The sequence below is a fragment of the Muntiacus reevesi genome, chromosome 5 (genome assembly GCF_963930625.1).
Source record: "Muntiacus reevesi chromosome 5, mMunRee1.1, whole genome shotgun sequence".
Classification (NCBI taxonomy): Eukaryota; Metazoa; Chordata; class Mammalia; order Artiodactyla; family Cervidae; genus Muntiacus; species Muntiacus reevesi.
This window is the reverse complement of record NC_089253.1, coordinates 76,861,048-76,881,135: the sequence shown is the minus strand read 5'-3', so window position 1 is coordinate 76,881,135 and position 20,088 is coordinate 76,861,048. Positions and strand designations below refer to the sequence as shown.

General features: G+C 36.8%; 1 protein-coding gene across 10 annotated transcripts in view; it reads left to right on the top strand.

Moving 5' to 3' along the window:
• CDC42BPA (CDC42 binding protein kinase alpha) overlaps positions 1–20,088 on the top strand; it is a 292,676-nt gene that overhangs the window by 128,697 nt on the left and 143,891 nt on the right. For all 10 annotated transcript variants that reach the window (XM_065935568.1, XM_065935565.1, XM_065935563.1 and 7 more), the window contains exon 6: positions 19,066–19,159. In XM_065935568.1, the coding sequence (XP_065791640.1) occupies positions 19,066–19,159 (94 nt within the window). The remainder of the gene's footprint in view (positions 1–19,065; positions 19,160–20,088) is intronic.

Sequence of the window (20,088 nt, the reverse complement as noted above, 5' to 3'; positions counted from 1 at the left end):
TCCTATTTGCATGCTTTTCTCTGTTGATATCTGATAATCACAAATTTTATTGAAAACTAAAATATGAGCACACTTTAAAAATTGTAAAGCACAATGCAGTTTTTAAGATGGTACTATGGTCTCGAGAGTGAATTATAATATAAGAACCCAAAGTGCTTTTTTGTTGCTTAAGCAGTAATCCAAGATTTTAGCTGAGGACTGTCATTTAAAAATACCTTAAGACATCATTTCATCGAACATTTAAAGAATGCTAGTCTTTGACTTGTGGAGTTTAGAGAAACTTGACTTGGCTCACATAAATTCTCAAAAAGGAATGATCATTTCTGAAAAAAATGCATCCAGATATAGAGATAGTAAATATAAGGTATTTCTGTTACCCTCCTTTCTGCCAGATTGTGACAAATATTCTTAACTGATCATAGGACCCTTTCCCACCAACTATATATGCAGTCTTATAATTATTCTCAGCACACATTCTGAGTATCAGCTATGTTTCTGATATTGACATCTGGATTGAAATCCATCTCAACCCTCAGTGCTGCTTGAGTACCAGGCTGGGTTTAGAAAAGGCAAGAAAACCAGAGTTCACATTGCCAGTGTTCGATGGATCATAGAGAAAGCAAGAGAATTCCAGAAAAACATCTACTTCTGTTTCATTGACCACTTTAAAGCCTTTGACCGTGTGGATCACAACAAACAGTGAAAAATTTTTAAAGAGGTGTTAATACACACTATGCTACCTGTCTCCCCTTGAAACCTGTATGCAGGTCAAGAAGCAAGAGTTAGACCTGGAACAACAGACTGGTTCCAAATTGGGAAAGGACTACATCAAGGCTATTTATTGTCATCCTTCTTATTTAACTTCTGTGCAGAGTACATAATGCAAAATCCTGGGCTGGATGAATCACATGCCAGGAGAAATACCAATAACCTCAGATATGCAGATGTCACCACCCTTATGGCAGAAAATAAAGAAGAACTAAAGAGCCTCTTTGTGAGGGTGAAAGAGGAGAGTTAAAAAGCTGGCTTAAAACTCAGCATTCAAAAAACTAAGATCATGGCATCCAGTTCCATCACTTCCTGGCAAATAGAAGGGGAAAAAGTGGAAGGAATGACATTTTTTTTTCTTGGGCTTCAAAATCATTGCAGACGGTGACTGCAACCATGAAATTAAAAGACTCTCCTTGGAAGGAAAACTATGTCCAACCTAGACAGCATATTAAAAACAGAGACATCACTTTGCTGACAAAGGTCCATATAGTCAAAAGCTATGGTTTTTCCAGTAATCATGTACAGATTTGAGAGTTGGACCACAAAGAAGGCCGAGCACTGAAAAATTGATGTTTTCATACTGTGGTTCTGGAGAAGACCCATGAGAGTTCCTTGGATAACAAGGAAATCAAACCAGTCAATGCCAAAGGAAATCAATGCTGAATATTCATTGGAAGGACGAATCCTGAAGCTCCAGTACTTTGGCCACCTGATGTGAATAGTGGACTCACTGGAAAGACTCTGATGCTGGTAAAGATTGAAGGCAAAAGGAGTAGGGGATGACAGAGGCTGGGTTGGTTAGATAACATCACTGACTCCACGGACATGAATTTGAGCAAACTCTGAGAGATAGTGAAGGACAGGGGAGCCTGGCATGCTGCAGTCCATTGGGTCACAAAAAATCAGACATGACTTAGCTACTGAACAGTAACTTAATGTTAAATGAATTCTATTCATTCCATTATTGGACAGTTCCAATGTTATAGAATTTTACTTTATGTTAAGCTGAATTTCTTTTTCTCCTAATCATTGGTCCTAGTTTTGCCTTCAGAGTCAAATATAATAATCTAATTTATCTTATAGTCATCATGCTTTCTGAAGTCATCTCTTCTTTAGGTTAAATATCTAAGCATTTATAGTGTCTCTGTTATCAAAATTTACATATTCTCTTTCCCACTATCCGACACATGTACACATACACACGCATACTCTCTCTTATCAACCTATGACCACTTCCATACCTCTCTCTCCCTTCTTGTCTTTCTTTTTGCTTGGCAGTGGACATGTTCAGGTGCATCAGTGCACTTCTTAAAGTGTTATTCCCATTTTCTTGATAGACTGTTTTCAGCAAGTAGTTTACTGAGGAAATATTTGTTGAGTCCTCTTTTACTATAAATAAAAGTCCTCTTTTGCTATAAATAGCATTGTGCTATTTATACGTGAAATTTTAAGTAAGTATAGCATACAGTTCTAACACTGAAGACAAGCTTCTTGTCCATTGGAGCACAAAATATAAGATAAATAAAATTTAATGTTGACTTTTTAAAAGATAAAACCAAGCTTATTTTAAAGTGTATATGGAAAGGCCACAGAACTAGAATAGCTAAAATGGTTTGAAAAAGGAGAATGAAGTAGGAAGAATCACTGTAGCTAATATTAAGACTTACTGTATTGCTGTCTTAAGTAAGACTCGTAATGGTGGAGGAATAAGCACATAGATCAGTAGGTAGACTAGAGAACCCAATCATAGACTGACACAAATCACTCCCAACTGATTTTGACAAAGTTGCAAAAGCAATTCAATGGCAGAAGCATAGTATGAAGTAAAGGAAGACACATTTGAGATGAATGAATCTCTGCAGTGAAATGGATAATATAAAAGAACTGTTGTTGTTCATTCGTTTAGTCATATCCAACTCTTTTGTGACCCCATGGACTGTAGCACACAAGGTTCCTTGTCCCTGGTGATGTCCAGGCAAGAATAGTGCAGTGGGTTGCCACTTCCTTCTCCGGTGGGTCTTCCCAGATCGAGATCAAACTTGTGTCTCCTGTATCAGCAGTCGGATTATTTACCATTGAACCACCAGGAAAGCCCAAAGAAACTATGTGCAAATATATATATATGCAAATGAGCTTATATAAACAGTACGTGTAATGAATGATCACTTTGTAATTTGTTGTATGCTGTGTTAAAGTATAGGATAGTGTACTGATCAAATTATTTACTTTCATATTTGCGTTACGGCAACCCACTCTACTATGCTTTCCTGGAGAATTCCATGGACAGAGGAGCCTGGTAGGCTACAGTCTATAGGGGTCGCAAAGAGTCGAACATGATTGAAAGTGACTAATGCTTTTTCTCCATAGTTTTTAAGCTTCTGGAGGTTGAAATTATGATGTTTTCCTTTATTGTGTTTGATAGATATATTTTATTGTGTATCTCTGGAGATTTCCTTCCTCTAGACAGGGAACCTGTCTTTGTATCAAAGTCTTCTTACTGGATATGGGTTAGTTGGTTTTTGCAATATAGCATTCCCATTTTCAAATCATATTTTAGGAACAGTTACTATTGCATCTAGTATTTAGACTATACATAAACTTAAAAAATAGTTAATAAATCAGTCATTGTGTAGTGTCCACTGGTTTGTATTTCCTCATAGTGTAGTTATTTATCTAGATGTTTATTCATTCCTTTTCTTTCTCCTATCATTCCACAATGGATTTAGGTAGTCTAAAGTGCATGCAATAAAACAATGGCAGAATATTTGTATGAGTAAAGAATCATGAGATAGAACTTATAATTAAAAGTGAAGAACCTAAGCAGGAAAAAACTAATGAACAGAAGTTGTTGTTATGTTTTCATGTTTTTCATGCTTACCTTTACTTGTTTTACTTGGTATATAGCTTATTCCATGTAAAAATGCTCACATTTCAGATCAGACAAAGATCCTAAGGGCTCAGGCACACCAACTTGTTGTTGGATACTCTGTCTCTGAAGTCAAATTAGGTTGGTTTTGTGGAACGTAATGGAGTGTGTGCGCTTTCCTGTGTTTGTCTTAAATATTAAGTACTGGCTTCAACAAATCCTAGGGTGGAAAGTATTTTTTGGAGTACTCTGTCCTGACTGTAGTCCAAAAATAAAACAAAAGGCAAAAAATAGTTCACTTATTTTTCATGGATTTCTTCAGCACTTCTTTTTCCTCATGGAATTTATTCAATATTCAAGATTTTGTGACTATAGTTTTTATAAACCTCACCTACTTAATGTTAATACTGTTTCATGTAATATGATTAACTCTAGGGTAAAGTGTACTGATGCATTACAAGAAATGGATCAAACCTATTTTTATAGAATTTGTTGAGGGAAATAACACAGAATTCAGTTTCGAAGAAGTTTTCTCATCCCTTATTCCATAAGATTTTGTGAAGGATAGGTGTGTACAGGCCTCTACCAGGGCTTTCAGGCAGATTCCCTCTCTTTTCAGCATGGATATGTGGTGTGATTTGTCAGTTATTCTCTTGGTATATGTAAAATCTTTATACTTTTATAATGAAATAGAAATACTTTGAAGCCCAAGGCTAATAAAAAAACTCCCTTCAGTCTCCTACAGGTCTAAGTCTCCTTTGGAAACTAGAACTTTTGATACTACTAATGAAGGAGTTATTTGTATAACACCTTAAAATTACTAAAGAAGAGATCGTTTTATAGTTACAAGTTGTCAGACTAGAGTTGTAGGTGAAGTTGGAATGTCAGTCATTAGAGAGATCATGTTACTTAAAGATAGTCATTGTGTTACAGTGCATTTAGTATTTCAGTAACTGCAAGGAATCTGGGCCAACTTCACAATTAAAGAGACCAGTCTCAAAAGACCACCCTTACTTCTGGCACCAATTACAGTTTGGGGGGTTCCCAAAACCGCTTTCAGTTTTAATAATTTTTAATAAAGATTCAGAAAACTCGCTGAAAGCTCTTCTACTTAAAGTTCCAGTTTAATACATGGAAAGGGTATAGAGTAAAATCAGCTGGGAGAAAGAAGTGCACAGGGCACCTCGCAGGAGAAATATCAAACCCAGGGCTTCTGTCCTGTTCTCCTTGTGAAGTTAGGATAGCATTACTTCCCTGGCATCCATGTGACAGTACAAGTGGAGTACTGCCAATCACAGACACCTGAGCATTTGGTTTCCAGAGTTTTGGGGGTTGCCGACATATTTATTGCCTACATGACTATCTTTCATCTCTAGCCCTCTCCTGCAGTTGAGATGATACCGTTACTTTCCAGTCCCTTTCAAAGATAAAACTGATACTACATGGGCCAAACAAATTAAATCATCATGAATTACATTGTTAATCTGTTTGGTGACTCAAGGCCCCAGACAAAGATGCCCTATTGGATATGATGTTCCAAGGTCCTAGAGGTCACCTACCAATAGCTGCAGCAAAAGCTAGACATCTCTTTGGGTGAGATTAGTTCTTCACTGCACAGGCTACTTCCTGGCCTTTAGCCAAGGCTCTTTTACAACAAAATGGTCATTTGGCAGGGGGGGTGCTTAGATTTAGTGTAACATTTATATCATGAACAGAGCAATAGTTCCAGTATGAATATGTCTGTCATTTGGAGGAGCTCAGTAGGGATAAATTAAAAAAAACCAGTAATTCATCTAATAAGGCCATACATTCTCATATTTTTGTACTACTATGTTAATTACTTGTTTTTCCCCTTTGATCTGTTATTTGTACCATATGATAAACTTGTGCAGAACTGTTTAGCATAGAATCTAGCTGAGGGTTAGCAAAATTGAGTTCTTTCTCCAGCTGATCATTTTATTATATCCTGAGGAGGCTTTAATTAAATCTTCCAATACACTGATTTATTAATATCAGTATTATCAAAAGACCTATGTAATGTGATTCAATCTTACCAGCAAGGCCAGTGTTAACACCATATGGTGAGTCAGAAGATGCTGGCATGTTACCAGGGTCCTACTGAGTTAGCAACCATCTAGTCCATCATCATGTCATATGACTAAATTGTCTCCCAGAACAATGGCACTCAGGTTTGCAGAATTCCATTTGACAATGCCAGGTGCCAAAAGCAGGAAGTTGTTTCAGCAACATATGGCTTCACCCCTTGTGGTATCTGGTGTAACTGAGCTAAGAGACAATATCATCTCTTGCTCTAAGCCTCTCACAGCACATCAATATAATATTGGATTCCCCCTATTACATAATCTCTTTATTCACACTGTTATCCTTAGCTATTACTTTTCCTTCTCTCCATTTGTCACTTATTCTTGCCCAAACTTTGGGGAAAATGTTAGGTTTGACTCTGTGCTGGTCCAGATTGAAAGCAGCAGTACTAGCAGGTGCCTCCATCTCAATGCATCGATGCAGTATAGGGTTGCATAAATACAGAAATACCTGAGAATCACTGAGAAATATCTCAGCGACCAAGGAACCCAGCAGTATTCCCTGCCAGCCTCCGTTTTACCAGATAGGAAGATGGCATGACTCACCCTACCAAGTCCTTGGGAATACTGACATTAAGGTTTGAAGCCTAGAATTTCTTCTTAGGAATTATCCTTGCTTTTGGCACCTACAGTCGCAGCTCTGGTGCTGAGACTCTGCATCTGGTAGGAAGGTGAGATGAGGAGGGAAGAATTATGCAGTCATACTGTCATCCTATGGACGGAGGTTTGTGACATTGTACAGGAGACAGTGATCAAGAACATCCCCAACTAAAAGAAATGTTAAAAGGCAAAATGGTTGTCTGAGGAGGCCTTACAGATAGTTGAGAAAAGAAGAGAAACTAAAGGCAAACGGGAAAAGAAAAGATATACCAGGTGAATGTAGAGTTCCAAGGAAAGCAAGGAGACATAAGAAAGCCTTCCTCAGTGATCAGTGCAAAGAAATAAAGGAAAATAATAGAATGGGAAAGACTAGAGATCTCTTCAAGAAAATTAGAGAAATCAAGGGAACATTTCATGCAAAGATGGGCTCAATAAAACAAATGGTATGGACCTAACAGAAGCAGAAGATATTACGAAGAGGTGGCAAGAATACACAGAAGATCTTTACAAAAAAGATCTTCATGACCCAGAAAACCATGACGATGTGATCACTCACCTAGAGCCAGACATCCTGGGATGTGAAGCTAAGAGGGCCTTAGGAAGCATCACTACGAACATAGCTAATGGAGGTGATGGAATTCCATGTGAGCTATTGCAAATCCTAAAAGCTGATGCTGTGAAAGTGCTGCACTCAATATGCCAGCAAATTTGGAAAACTCAGCAGTGGAAAAGATCAGTTTTCATTCCAATCCCAAAGAAAGGCAATGCCAAAGAATGTTCAAACTACCATACAATTGCCCTCATTTCACAGATTAGCAAAGTAATGCTCAAAATGCTCCAAGCCAGGCTTCTACCGTACATGAACCGTGAACTTCGAGATGCTGAAACTGGATTTAGAAAAGGCAGAGGACCCAGAGATCAAATTGCCAACATTCGTTGGATCGTTGAAAAAGCAAGTGAGTTCCAGAAAAACATCTATTTCTGCTTTATTGACTATGCCAAAGCCTTTTGACTGTGTGGATCACAACAAACTGGAAAATTGTGAAAGAGATGAGAATACCAGACCACCTAACCAGGCTCTTGAGAAATCTGTATGCAGATCAAGAAGCAACAGTTAGAATTGGATGTGGAACAACAGACTGGTTCCAAATCAGGAAAGGAGTACTTCAAGGCTGTATATCATCACCCTGCTTATTTAACTTATAAGCAGAATACTTCATGCAAAATGCTGGGCTGGATGAAGCACAAGCTGGAATCAAGATTGCCAGGAGAAATACCAATAACCTCAGATATGCAGATAACACCACTCTTATGGCAGAAAGCGAAGAAGAACTAAAGAGCCTCTTGATGAAAGTGAAAGAGGAGAGTGAAAAAGTTGGCTTAAAGCTCAACATTCAGAAGACTAAGATCATGGCATCTGGTCCCAATCACTTCATGGCAAATAGATGGGGAAACAATGAAAACAGTGAGAGACTTTATTTTTTTGGGCTCCAAAATCACTGCAGATGGTGACTGCAGCCATGAAATTAAAAGATGCTTGATCCTTGGAAGAAAAGCTATGATCAACCTAGACAGCATATTAAAAAGCAGAGGCATTACTTTGCCAACAAAGGTCTGTCTCGTCAAAGCTATGGTTTTTCCAGTAGTCATGTATGAATCAGAGAAGGCAATGGCAATCCACTCCAGTGTTCTCGCCTTGACAGTCCTAGGGACGATGGAGCCTGGTGGGCTGCCGTCTATGGGGTCTCGCAGAGTTGGACACGACTGAAGCGACTTAGCAGCAGCAGAAGCAGCAGCATGTATGAATATGAGAGTTGGAGTATAAAGAAAGCTGAGTGTCAAAGAATTGATGCTTTTGAACTGTGGTGTTGGAGAAGACTCTTGAGAGCCCCTTGGACTGCAAGGAGATCCAACCAGTCCATCCTAAAGGAAATCAGTCCTAAATATTCATTGGAAGGACTGATGCTAAAGCTGAAACTCCAATGCTTTGGCCACCTGATGCGAAGAGCTGACTCATTTGAAAAGGCCCTGATGCTGGGAAAGATTGAGGGCAGGAGGAGAAGGGGATGACAGAGGATGAGATGGTTGGATGGCATCACCGACTCATTGACATGAGTTTGGGTGGACTCTAAGAGTTGGTGATGGACAGGGAGGCCTGGTGTGCTGCGGTTCATGGGGTCGCGACGAGTTGGACACAAATGAGTGACTGAACTGAACTGAACCATCATCCTTCCTCACGTCCTCTTCCTCTAGGAAAGTGAAGTATTACAGATTTACTTGTTATATATTACTGGTGAAATAGTTTTCTTTCTGTCACTAAGAATACTTTTTTTTTGCCTTGAAACTAACTTTGTATGGTAAAATACAAGTATACCAGGCTTTGGTAGGCATATCCCTCTGAATTTTTGCATCTTATTCTTATGCTTTTCATTTTGAGCCTCTCTTTAGTATATGGCAGTTAGTTGTTCTACTTGCTGATCCAGGAAAAAAATCTGTGACTGTCATTAGTGATTATTTTTGTGCTTTAATTACTTGTTTCAAGAAATGTGTTGATTCTTACAATATGATTTTGGATTTATCAAAAACGGTCAAGTGAGTAAGTGTGAGTTTTGAAATGGATTCTGATGAAGACAGAAGTGCCTAGATAACATAACAGTGTATAAATACATTTTAAAGTAATTTTATATTGTTTTAGTAATACCATCTGTTTGAGAATTATTTGAAGAAACTTCAGCCAGAAGAATGCAAAATATGGCTAGCCATTTCCTTGCAAGTTGGTGGCTGATTTCATTGTAAAATAGAACATGCTGGGTTTTGGCTCAGTTGGTCTCACTTCTGCTTCATGGTATCTGAAACCAGCACAGAGTTCTGGTAGGTGTTAAGTGAACTTTGTGGAGCATCATGAAATATTGATAAATCTTACTCCATTATATAAAGTAGGAACCATTATGTTATCAACAAGTACGGCTATTGTGTGTATATAAGAAGTACAGTATCATCATATACTTATTAAAAAGAAAAGTGTCAAACTATTTGATTACTCATTAGCATCTTGTGTAAATAATTATATGATATTTAAAAATAGATAAATTTTGCCCATTAACTTGCTGTTTTCCCCCTATTTCTCATTATTTAATTTTAGCAGTAGAAGTTCTTTGGTTAATCTCAGATGTATATTCGGTGACCCTAGCACCAAGCACAGTCTGCGGTAGATAGTGATTATTCAGTTGTTGGCTGATTAAGTGATTAATAAAAACTGTAGAAGAAAACTGATCAGGTAAATGTTAGGGCTTCCCTGCAGCTTAGCTGGTAAAGAATCTGCTTGCAATGCAGGAGACCCTGGCTCAATTCCTGGGTCAGGAAGATCCCCTGGAGAAGGAATAGGCTATTCACTCCAGTGTTCTTGGGCTTCCCTGATGGCTCAGACAGTGAAGAGTACCCCTGCATTGCAGGAGACCTGAGTTCCATCCCTGGGTTAGGAAGATCCCCTGGAGAAGGAATAGGCTATTCACTCCAGTGTTCTTGGGCTTCCCTGATGGCTCAGACAGTGAAGAGTACCCCTGCATTGCAGGAGACCTGAGTTCCATCCCTGGGTTAGGAAGATCCCCTGGAGAAGGGAAAGGCTGCCCACTCTAGTGTTCTTGCCTGGAGAATCCCATGGACAGAGGAGCCTGGCAGGCTACAGAGAGTCCACGGGATTGCAGACAGTGGGACACGACTGAGCCACTTTCACTTTTAAGCATAGATAAGCCTTTATTCATAGTGCTAGGGCATGAGAAGCTTTCAAGGAATATACTGCTTGTTATGGAATGAGGATGTGTTCCCTCCACCCCCAGTTCATATGATGAAGCTCTTAGTCCCCAGTATGTCTTTAGGAAGTAATTAGGTTAGATGATGTCATTAAGATAGGGTCCTCATGATGGGATTAGTGAAAGAAGGTAGCAGAGTGTGCTCCCCTCTCCCCCAGTCTGTGAGCACACTGAGGAAAGGCCGTGTGAGGACACATCTGGAGGGCAGCCATCTGCATGCCAGAAAAATAGTCCTAATTGCAAGCCAAACCCTGCTGGACGTTGATCTTGGACTTCCCAACCTCTTGCACTGTGAGAAAATAAATTTCTTTTGTTTAAGTCACCCAGTTTATAGTATTTATCATGGCAACCCAAGCTGACTTAGACATTGCCTTAGGAAGGAAAGGCAGTTTTTATAGAGCTTTAGGAAGAGAGGTCATATGGAGGGAATATAGGGAGAGTTACCTCATTTATACACTATGCTTTTTGTAGATTGAAGGTTTATGGCAACCTTGCGTTGGAAGATGATGGTTATCATTTTTAAGTAATAAAGCATTTTTAAATTCAAGTATATACATTGTTTTTTTAAGACATAATGTTGTTACATACTCACTAGACTACAGTATAGTGCAAACATAACTTTTATATGCACTGGGAAACCAAAAACTTCATGTGACTTGCTTTATTGCTGATAAGCTTGATTGCAATGGTCTGGAACCTAACCTGCAATATTTCTGAGGTGTACCTGTAGTGTCAAAGGCTGGTTATTCTGCAGTTTAGGAACTGGCGATTGGCCAGCTGGGGTTTCAGCCAGAAGAGTGGAGGCAAAAATCATGGGCAAAAGGGGATGTGAGAAAGGTCATAGGAGGTCCACTGATGAAAGAAAATCACATACCATTGACTGTCACAAAGTTTTAGGTTTTTCTCCTTAGTGATATATTGTTTAAGTACAATATAAATATGTGTTAAAAAGATTATGTTAATATATGACACAACAATGAGGAACATAAAATAATAAGCCCATAAATTTTCTCAAGGTAATTTTCAGGGTTGGGTCTTAAAAAAAAAAACTTTAAATTTTGACACCATTTTAGATTCACAGGAAATTGCACTCAGTTCAAAAAGATCTCATGTACCTTTTACTCATTTTCCCCCTTTGTTCCATCTTACCCCACACTTAATAAGGGACTTCCCAGGTATTGCTAGTGGTAAAGAACCCTCCTGCCCATGCAGGAGACACAAGAGACATGGTTTTGATCTCTGGGTCTGGAAGATCCCCTGGAGGAGGGCATGGCCACCCACTCCAGTATTCTTGCCTGGAGAATTCCCATGGATAGAGGAGCCTGGTGGGCTATGGTTCATAGAGTCAGACATATCATGCTTATTAGGACTTTTCTTTCAATGATACAGTGGGTAGTAGTTTAATCTACATTTTATCATCCCTGGACTCCTGCTCTTTTCTTCTTTTTCCCATAGTCTCTTTCCTATGTCTTGCTTCCACATGCAAATTAGAGTTTGGTCTGCTCTATTTGAATATTTATTTCTGTAATTAGAAATGATTTTAATTTCATGGTAGACTTTCTTTGAGTTACACAATAGGTGTGAGTTGTCAGTTTCACTTGTTTCCTCTTGTTGATTGTATCTAGATGGTTTCTTGAAGGATATGCATCAATAAAAAGATTAGAATTTGGGCAGCCACTGTTAGGAAAGATAAGTTTGAAAAGTTATTGACAGAATGTTATGAATAACTTTTTTCAGTTGTAAAGTAAACTTCAAATTAATATTCCTATTAAAAATTCAAATGTATGACTAACAAAGAGGCAGTTTGTGACATAATTTTACCAGTGTCGGTTTCTTTCTTTATTACTCATGTAATATGTATTTGGCAAAATTATGATATAATTTTAATAAACAATTTAGTTGCAATGTTTTAATACAGTATACTAATTTTTTTCTATATCGGTATATAAAGAGGAGGAGTAGGAAGACCAGGAAATAAAAGCATTCGTATGTGAGAGCTTATACCCCAGCCTGTATAAATGATGAAGAGGAACCAGATGGGCGACACTGACAGGATGTTGATGAAAGGAGAGACCTGTGTCCTAAATGAACATTTAGTTCTCAGTGATCAACCCCTGTTCAATATTCCAATTGTGGTGTTTGGACTGGGGCTGAGGTGCATGTAGGCGCAACCCCTCTAGTTGATTTTATTGTCCATCCAGAGTTGAAAACTGCTGCTTTGAAGGTTAACTACTGTTATTCTATCCACATTTTACTATTATAGGAATAATATTTATAATAATCATGCTCTGGTACTGATATTCTAGTGAAATGTTAAAATAAGAATGACCTATAGAATATTTCCCTTTTATTTATTTAGTTTTTGAATATTTCCCTTTTAATATGGTCATTGTTTTGGGATGCTTTCTTATTCTTATAAAGTAGAATAATATAGAATAATTGTTAAATATTATATATATGACAGTTATATAAGTAATTGTTATAAATAAAGTATATATCATTATAAATATTAATTTTGACTTAGAATTTTAAACAATATTGTTCTTTTTAAGTTAAATGTTTTAAGTCAAATGTTCTTTTTAAGTCAAATAATGCTTTTCCTTGGAGATAAAGAAAATTACAGATTACAGAAGCTTTAATTAATGATAAATGGCATGACTCATATTCAAATTAAGAAGAAATTTCTTATAAATGGAGTCATTCATCATATATTTTTTCTGTCTGATGTCCTTTGATCAGCATAAGGTTTTTGAGATTCGTCCAATTTGATCTTTGCTTCTTGCCGAGTAGCCTTCCACTGACAGTTTATTTTTCTGACAGTTTATCCACCTACCTGCTGATGGTCATTTGAGTTTTTTCCAGTTTTGAACTGTTAATGTATATAGCTGCTATTAATAGTCTTTTATTCCACATGATTTTATGGATGAGTGGTCCTTTACTTTTAATTTAATCCTATTTAAACTATTTTAGAAAATTTGAAATTTGAATCTTACTTTGTGAAGAGAGTAAAACCTTAACAACAAAACTTGACAAGGATAGTACAAGAAGATAATGTTATATGAAACAATGTCACTTATGAATATAAAGGTAAAGTTTTAAATAAAAGTTGAATTCAGTAATATATATATTATATATTTTCAATGATAAGACAAACTTAATATCTCTGAAAGTTTTTAATCATTTCTAAAATTATAGTAGTCAGCATGTTCTTTTAATGGCATATGATTTACTAGTGTATCTTTATGATAGAGTTTTAGACTCAGTGACTGATGGCACATTAAAAAAAAAAAGTATGACCATGTAGGTTTCATCCCAGGATGCAAGGAAGTTTCAACATTAAAAAATCTATTTGAGCGGAGGGAGGCTCATGAGCGAGGAGACATAACTGTAATTATGGCTGATTCGTGTTGTCATTCAACAGAAACCAACACAACATTGTAAAGCAATCTTCCTCCCATTAAAAAAATTTTTAAAAATAAAGGACCATGAAAAGAAGAAAAATCTATTTGTGTAATATGCTGTATTAATAGGTTAAAGAAGAAAAATCATAAAAGAAAACACCAAAAATGATAACAGAATTGGATATCCATTCCTGATACTCTTAGCAATTTGAGAGTAAGAAGGAAATTCTCTTAATATTGAGTTTCTACTAAAAATTTAAACCAAAGATCCTATTTAATGATCATATTTAATTAGAAATATTCCCATTAAAATTGGAAGCAAATTGAGAATGCTTCTATAAAGAAAATCCTATTCACAATAAGTATGTAAGACTATTGATAACAAAAGATGGGTAAGCTCTCTGTGAAAAAATATTCAGTATTATTGAAGGACATAAAAGAAGACTTGTAACTAATATATAATGTGTCTATATACATTAAGTAAGATATAATGTGTCTATACTGTTAATAGATACATGGGTGGGGAAAGTCATATTGCAAAGATACCATTTCCCTTCAGATTACTCTGTAAAGTCATTCTGCTGTGTTCAGTTGCTAGGTTGTATCTGACTCTTTGCAACTCCATGAACTGTAGCCTGCTAGACTCCCCTGTCCATGGGATTTTCCAGGCAAGAATATGGAAGTGGGTTGTCATTTCCTTCTCCAGGGGATCTTCCTGACCCAGGGATTGAACCTGTGTCTCCCGCATTGACGGGCAGATTCTTTACCACTGCGCCACCCCAGAAGCCCAAAGTCATTGTGATTCCTATCAGAATCTCAAGATGTTTTATACAACTTACTAAGCTAATTCTAGCATTTATCTGGAAGAGCCATGGCAATTTAAAAACATGATCTACTGGTATAGAGAGGTCATATAGAGTTGTCACAATAAAGACAGTGTGATATTAGTCTAAGTATAGGCATATAGATAGGGTGGCCTATCTATATGGCATATAGATAGGGCCCTACCTCTGTTTGCCTGTGACAGTTCCAATTCAAGCCTGTTGTCCTGTTAATAGGCTCCCTTTTGTTCCAAAGACTGTTCATTGAAATTACATGGGAAGTCCTGAAATAGATCCACTTGGTTTATGACCTAGGTGCTATTAAGAATCAGTGGTAAAAGGATGTCATTCAATAAATGGTATTGGGACAAAAAGAAATATAGTGTGGCCTCTATCTCACACAACACAAAAATTAATTCCAGGGAGATTAAAGACTTGAAATGAAAAATAAAACTTTTAAAAGAAAATATAGGACACTGTCTTGATGACTCCTGGGAAGAGAAGATAAAGGAGGTACCTTAGGTTTTACAAAAAAGGCAAATTTGGAGAGTGGAATGGTGGTTGACAGAGACTGAGGGTATGGGAAACAGGGAGAACTTGGTAAAAGGGTACAAACTTTAAGTTATAGGATGTGCAAGATCCCAGGAGCTAATGTATAGCATGATGATGATAGTTGATAATATCTTTTTGCTGAGAGAGTAGAACATAAGTGTTCACACACAAAATATTCGATGAGATGATGAATGTGTTAACTAAATGGTGAAGATCCTTTCACAATGTATATGTATATCGAATTAACTATCATTTTGTACACTTATAAACATATTGCAGTTTTGCTTGTCATTCTGTCCCCGTAAAGCTGAAAAAACTGAAAAAAGACAAAAAACAAAATGATAAATTATAAGGCTACATTATCATTAAATACTTTTTTATGAATAAGAAAAATTCTTTAAACAATATGGGAAAAAAAGCCCACATGCTGGAAGAACAGATTTGTAACACATGTAGGTAAATTTAAGGAAACAAAATTCCTGAAGATAAACCAAAAACAAACAGCACACGCAAAATATAAAAAAAGGCACAAGATTTCAATTAGCATTTATTGAAGAAAAATCTAAGATGACCGTTCAGCTCAGTTCAGTCCAGTCGCTCAGTTGTGTCCGGCTCTTTGCGACCCCATGGACTGCAGCACACCAGGCCTCCCTGTTCGTCACAAAAAAGTCTTAATTTTAGTAGTAATCCTGCTAGTAAAGTTAAAAACATACTTGTCTTTCATAGCAATTCCACTTCTAGATAGCGTGGGGAAATGTTCCTATATGAGTACAAGGAGGTATTTGTAAAAAATATTCATTTCAGAATTTTGTGTAATAGCAAAATAAAAATCTAAAACAACCTAAAATTGTTGGAAATAATTTAAATTCTATAATCTGGAGAATTGATAAGTAAATTACATGTATGAAAATATTCCATAAAGCATTTAAAATAATGAACTAAAATAATATGTGTCAACATGGATAAATTTTAGAACCATATTATTAGATTAAAACCAAGTTTCAAAAGGATACACACAGTTTAGTATCAATTATAAAGTTTAAAGACATCAGGAAAGTATATAGTCTTATGATTGCATATATATATGTACTAATAATATATTCATGGATCTAGTAAACACCAAATTCAGGATTGTGGTTGCTAACCTCTGGGGAGTGGAGGGAGAGGGTAATATCAGGAAGGGAAATAAGATACTAGAGGAGTGTCAATAGTATCTATAATGCCTTGTTAAATATTTTCTACTTCATTATTAATTATTATATAAATATAATTTATTTCTCCCAAGTTTTAATAGTTCCTATTTTCCAGATAAACTAAAAATATTATTGATGTTTATAAATTCTGTCTTTATAATTCTCTTTGTCTTCTTTAAAATCTGAGAAATCTGCCAGTAGCAGTTATGTATAATGAATATATAGCTTGAATATTTTAAAAAATAAAGAATAAAGTACAGTTTTCCCTGCATCAGAATATGGTTTAGGTAGTATCTAAGGTTCCTTCTAGCACTAAAGTGTACTTTTTTAGTGTTTCGAACAGCAGAAAATCTTTTCTTAATATAGCATTTCTGACAGTCAAGGTTGTAAGTTCAAATATTGAGGATTATGAAGCCTGTTTCCCATACAGGTTGTTGTTTGTAGTCTATCTATCTGCCTGTCTATATTAAGCAATCAGCTAATACAGGGGTCAGAAAACTTTTTCTATAAAAGGCTAGGTAGGAAATATTTTAGGCTTTGAAGGCCATAGTCTATCGGAGCTGCTCAGCTCTGCCCTTGTAGTGGGATACCTGCCACAGAGTTTTGCAACACTGTAAAAACAAATGCCAAAACTGGAGTGATAGAGCTTGTTATTAATTAGATTTGGATATCTTAAAAGGCTTTGACTTAACATCTGTAAATAGCTTTATATAATGTATATCACTATTAAGTAGTTGTTTCAGTTGTTTTCCAAATCAGTTTTATGAAAATTATTTTTGTGTCGTGACCTGCAGTAACTGAGTATTTATCTACATTTATGTTCAGGGTCTAGGAAGTACTTTTTCCTATTCAATTTTATGGGTTAGAATCAAGTAATTATGACTCTTCTTTGTATGCAGAAAGTAGGCCTACCGTGGTCACATTGGAAACTGCCCATATCTAAAGGAAGCATGGTAAGACTAATGTAACCTGATTGAGAATTCCCAAGCACATTTTATCTGCAGAACACTGAAACTGCATGTGTTTAAGTGCTGGGAAAACTGGTCAACCACCTGTAAAAGAATGAAACTAGAACACTTTCTAACACCATACACAAAAATAAACTCAAAATGGATTAAAGATCTAAATGTAAGACCAGAAACTACAAAACTCCTAGAGGAGAACATAGGCAAAACACTCTCCGACATGAATCACAGCAAGATCCTCTATGACCCACTTCCCAGAATATTGGAAATAAAAGCAAAAATAATCAAATGGGACCTAATGAAACTTAAAAGCTTTTGCACAACAAAGGAAACTATAAGCAAGGTGAAAAGACAGCCCTCAGATTGGGAGAAAATAATAGCAAACGAAGCAACAAACAAAGGATTAATCTCAAAAATATGCAAGCAACTCCTGAAGCTCAATTCCAGAAAAATAAATGACCCAATCAAAAAATGGGCCAAAGAACTAAACAGACATTTCTCCAAAGAAGACATACAAATGGCTAACAAACACATTAAAAGATGCTCAACATCACTCATTATCAGAGAAATGCAAATCAAAACCACAATGAGGTACCATTACACGCCAGTCAGGATGGCTGCTATCCAAAAGTCTACAAGCAATAAGTGCTGGAGAGGGTGTGGAGAAAAGGGAACCCTCTTAGACTGTTGGTGGGAATGCAAACTAGTACAGCCACTATGGAGAACAGTGTGGAGATTTCTTAAAAAACTGGAAATAGAACTGCCATATGACCCAGCAATCCCACTTCTGGGCATACACACCGAGGAAACCAGATCTGAAAGAGACACGTGCACCCCAATGTTCATCACAGAACTGTTTATAATAGCCAGGACATGGAAGCAACCTAGATGCCCATCAGGAGACGAATGAATAAAGAAGCTGTGGTACGTATACACCATGGAATATTACTCAGCCATTAAAAAGAATTCATTTGAATCAGTTCTAATGAGATGGATGAAACTGGAGCCCATTATGCAGAGTGAAGTAAGCCAGAAAGATAAAGACCAATACAGTATACTAACATATATATATGGAATTTAGAAAGATGGTAATGATAACCCTATATGCAAAACAGAAAAAGAGACACAGATGTACAGAACAGACTTTTGGACTCTATGGGAGAAGGCAAGGATGGGATGTTCCAAGAGAATAGCATCGAAACATGTATATTATCTAGGGTGAAACAGATCACCAGCCCAGGTTGGATGCATGAGACAAATGCTCAGGCCTGGTGCACTGGGAAGACCCAGAGGGATCGGGTAGAGAGGGAGGTGGGAGGGGGGAGCAGTATGGGGAACACATGTAAATCCATGGCTGATTCCTGTCAATGTATGGCAAAAACCACTACAATATTGTAAAGTAATTAGCCTCCAACTAATAAAAATAAATTTTAAAAAAGGAAAGTTTTAATACGAACCAGAGAGAGGATTTGAACCCATAAAGTAACTAAAGAAATATGTGTTCATAGAGTAGTAATTCTGAAAAAAGTTGAGATTTTCAGACAAAAATGGTTATCTTACCAAGTTGTTGTTGGTTCAGTCACTAAGTCGTGTCCGACTCTTTGCAACCCAATGAACTGCAGCACGCCAGGCTTCCCTGTCCTTCACTGTTTTCTCCTGGAGTTTGCTCAAACTCATGTCCCTCATGTCCATTGAGTCAGTGTTGCCATCCAACTATCTCATCTTCTGTCTCCCTCATCTTCTCCTGCCCTCAATCATTCCCAGTCTTTTCCAGTGTGGTAGCTCTTTGCCTGTGTCAGGTAGCCAATGTATTGGAACTTCAGCATCAGTCCTTCCAATGAAGATCCAGGGTTGATTCCCCTTAGGATTAATTGGTTTGATCTTCTTGCTGTCCAGGGGACTTTTAAGAGTCATTTCCATCTTACCAAGTAACTGATTGTATTTATTTTTTCCAACTAAAAATTGAATGTGTCTGTTTTTTTCAGAGACATCAAACCTGACAATATATTGATGGATATGAATGGACATATTCGGTTAGCAGATTTTGGTTCATGTCTGAAGCTGATGGAAGATGGAACGGTAAATAAAGATAAATCTTAAACTGTTATACCCTTCCTCCTTGTTTCCTTTATCTGTTTTATAATCCTTCTATTTATATTATCTATCAAATATCCCTCTATCCATTTGTCTTTCTGTGCTTTACTTCCCTCCACTTAGGCATGCTTACTCATCATAATAGAGCTTGTCGATAAATTCACACACCATGTTCTACTGCTTATGTTAATGATTTTAAAATTGATAATACTATGCCTTCTTTGAGACTCTTGTTTGTTTCTTCTTTAGCATAACTTATTTTCACAGTTCCAGACGATTGAAGAAAATAAATCCCAGAGGGAAAAAGAAAAGATGCGATTCCTTCACTTTCATTTCTTTTCCCTTTCTTTACTAGTTGTCTAGTTTCCCTGAGGGACAGTGTATAACAAGTGAATGCTTTCTACCAGAAAATCCTCTATGTTTTATGTTACCATTTGCTTTATTTCTGCTAACCCTCAGTTCAGTTCATTCACTCAGTCATGTCCGATTCTTTGCGACCCCATGGACTGCAGCACACAAGGCTTCCCTCTCCATCACCAACTCCTGGAGCTTTCTCAGACTCACATCCATCAAGTCAGTGATGCCATCCAACCATCTCATCTTCTGTCATCCCCTAGGCCCCTCCATTATATTCTCTCAATTACTTAATGGTTTACATGCCTCAATTTTATTCCATGTTTGTTGTAGTAGTAGTAATATTTATCTCAATTTCCTGGTTGTATAATAGATGTCCAAATGTATTTCATTTTAACTGGTAGGAACTTTTTGAAAAGTAATTTAGTATAATATATTCCAAAGGCCACAAAAACATCCCATTATTCTGGACCAGTCATTTGACCTTTGAGAATTTACCCTAAGCAGATAACTTTTTAAAAAAAGATTATATGACTTCTGCCTCTGGCCAGGATGGAGGG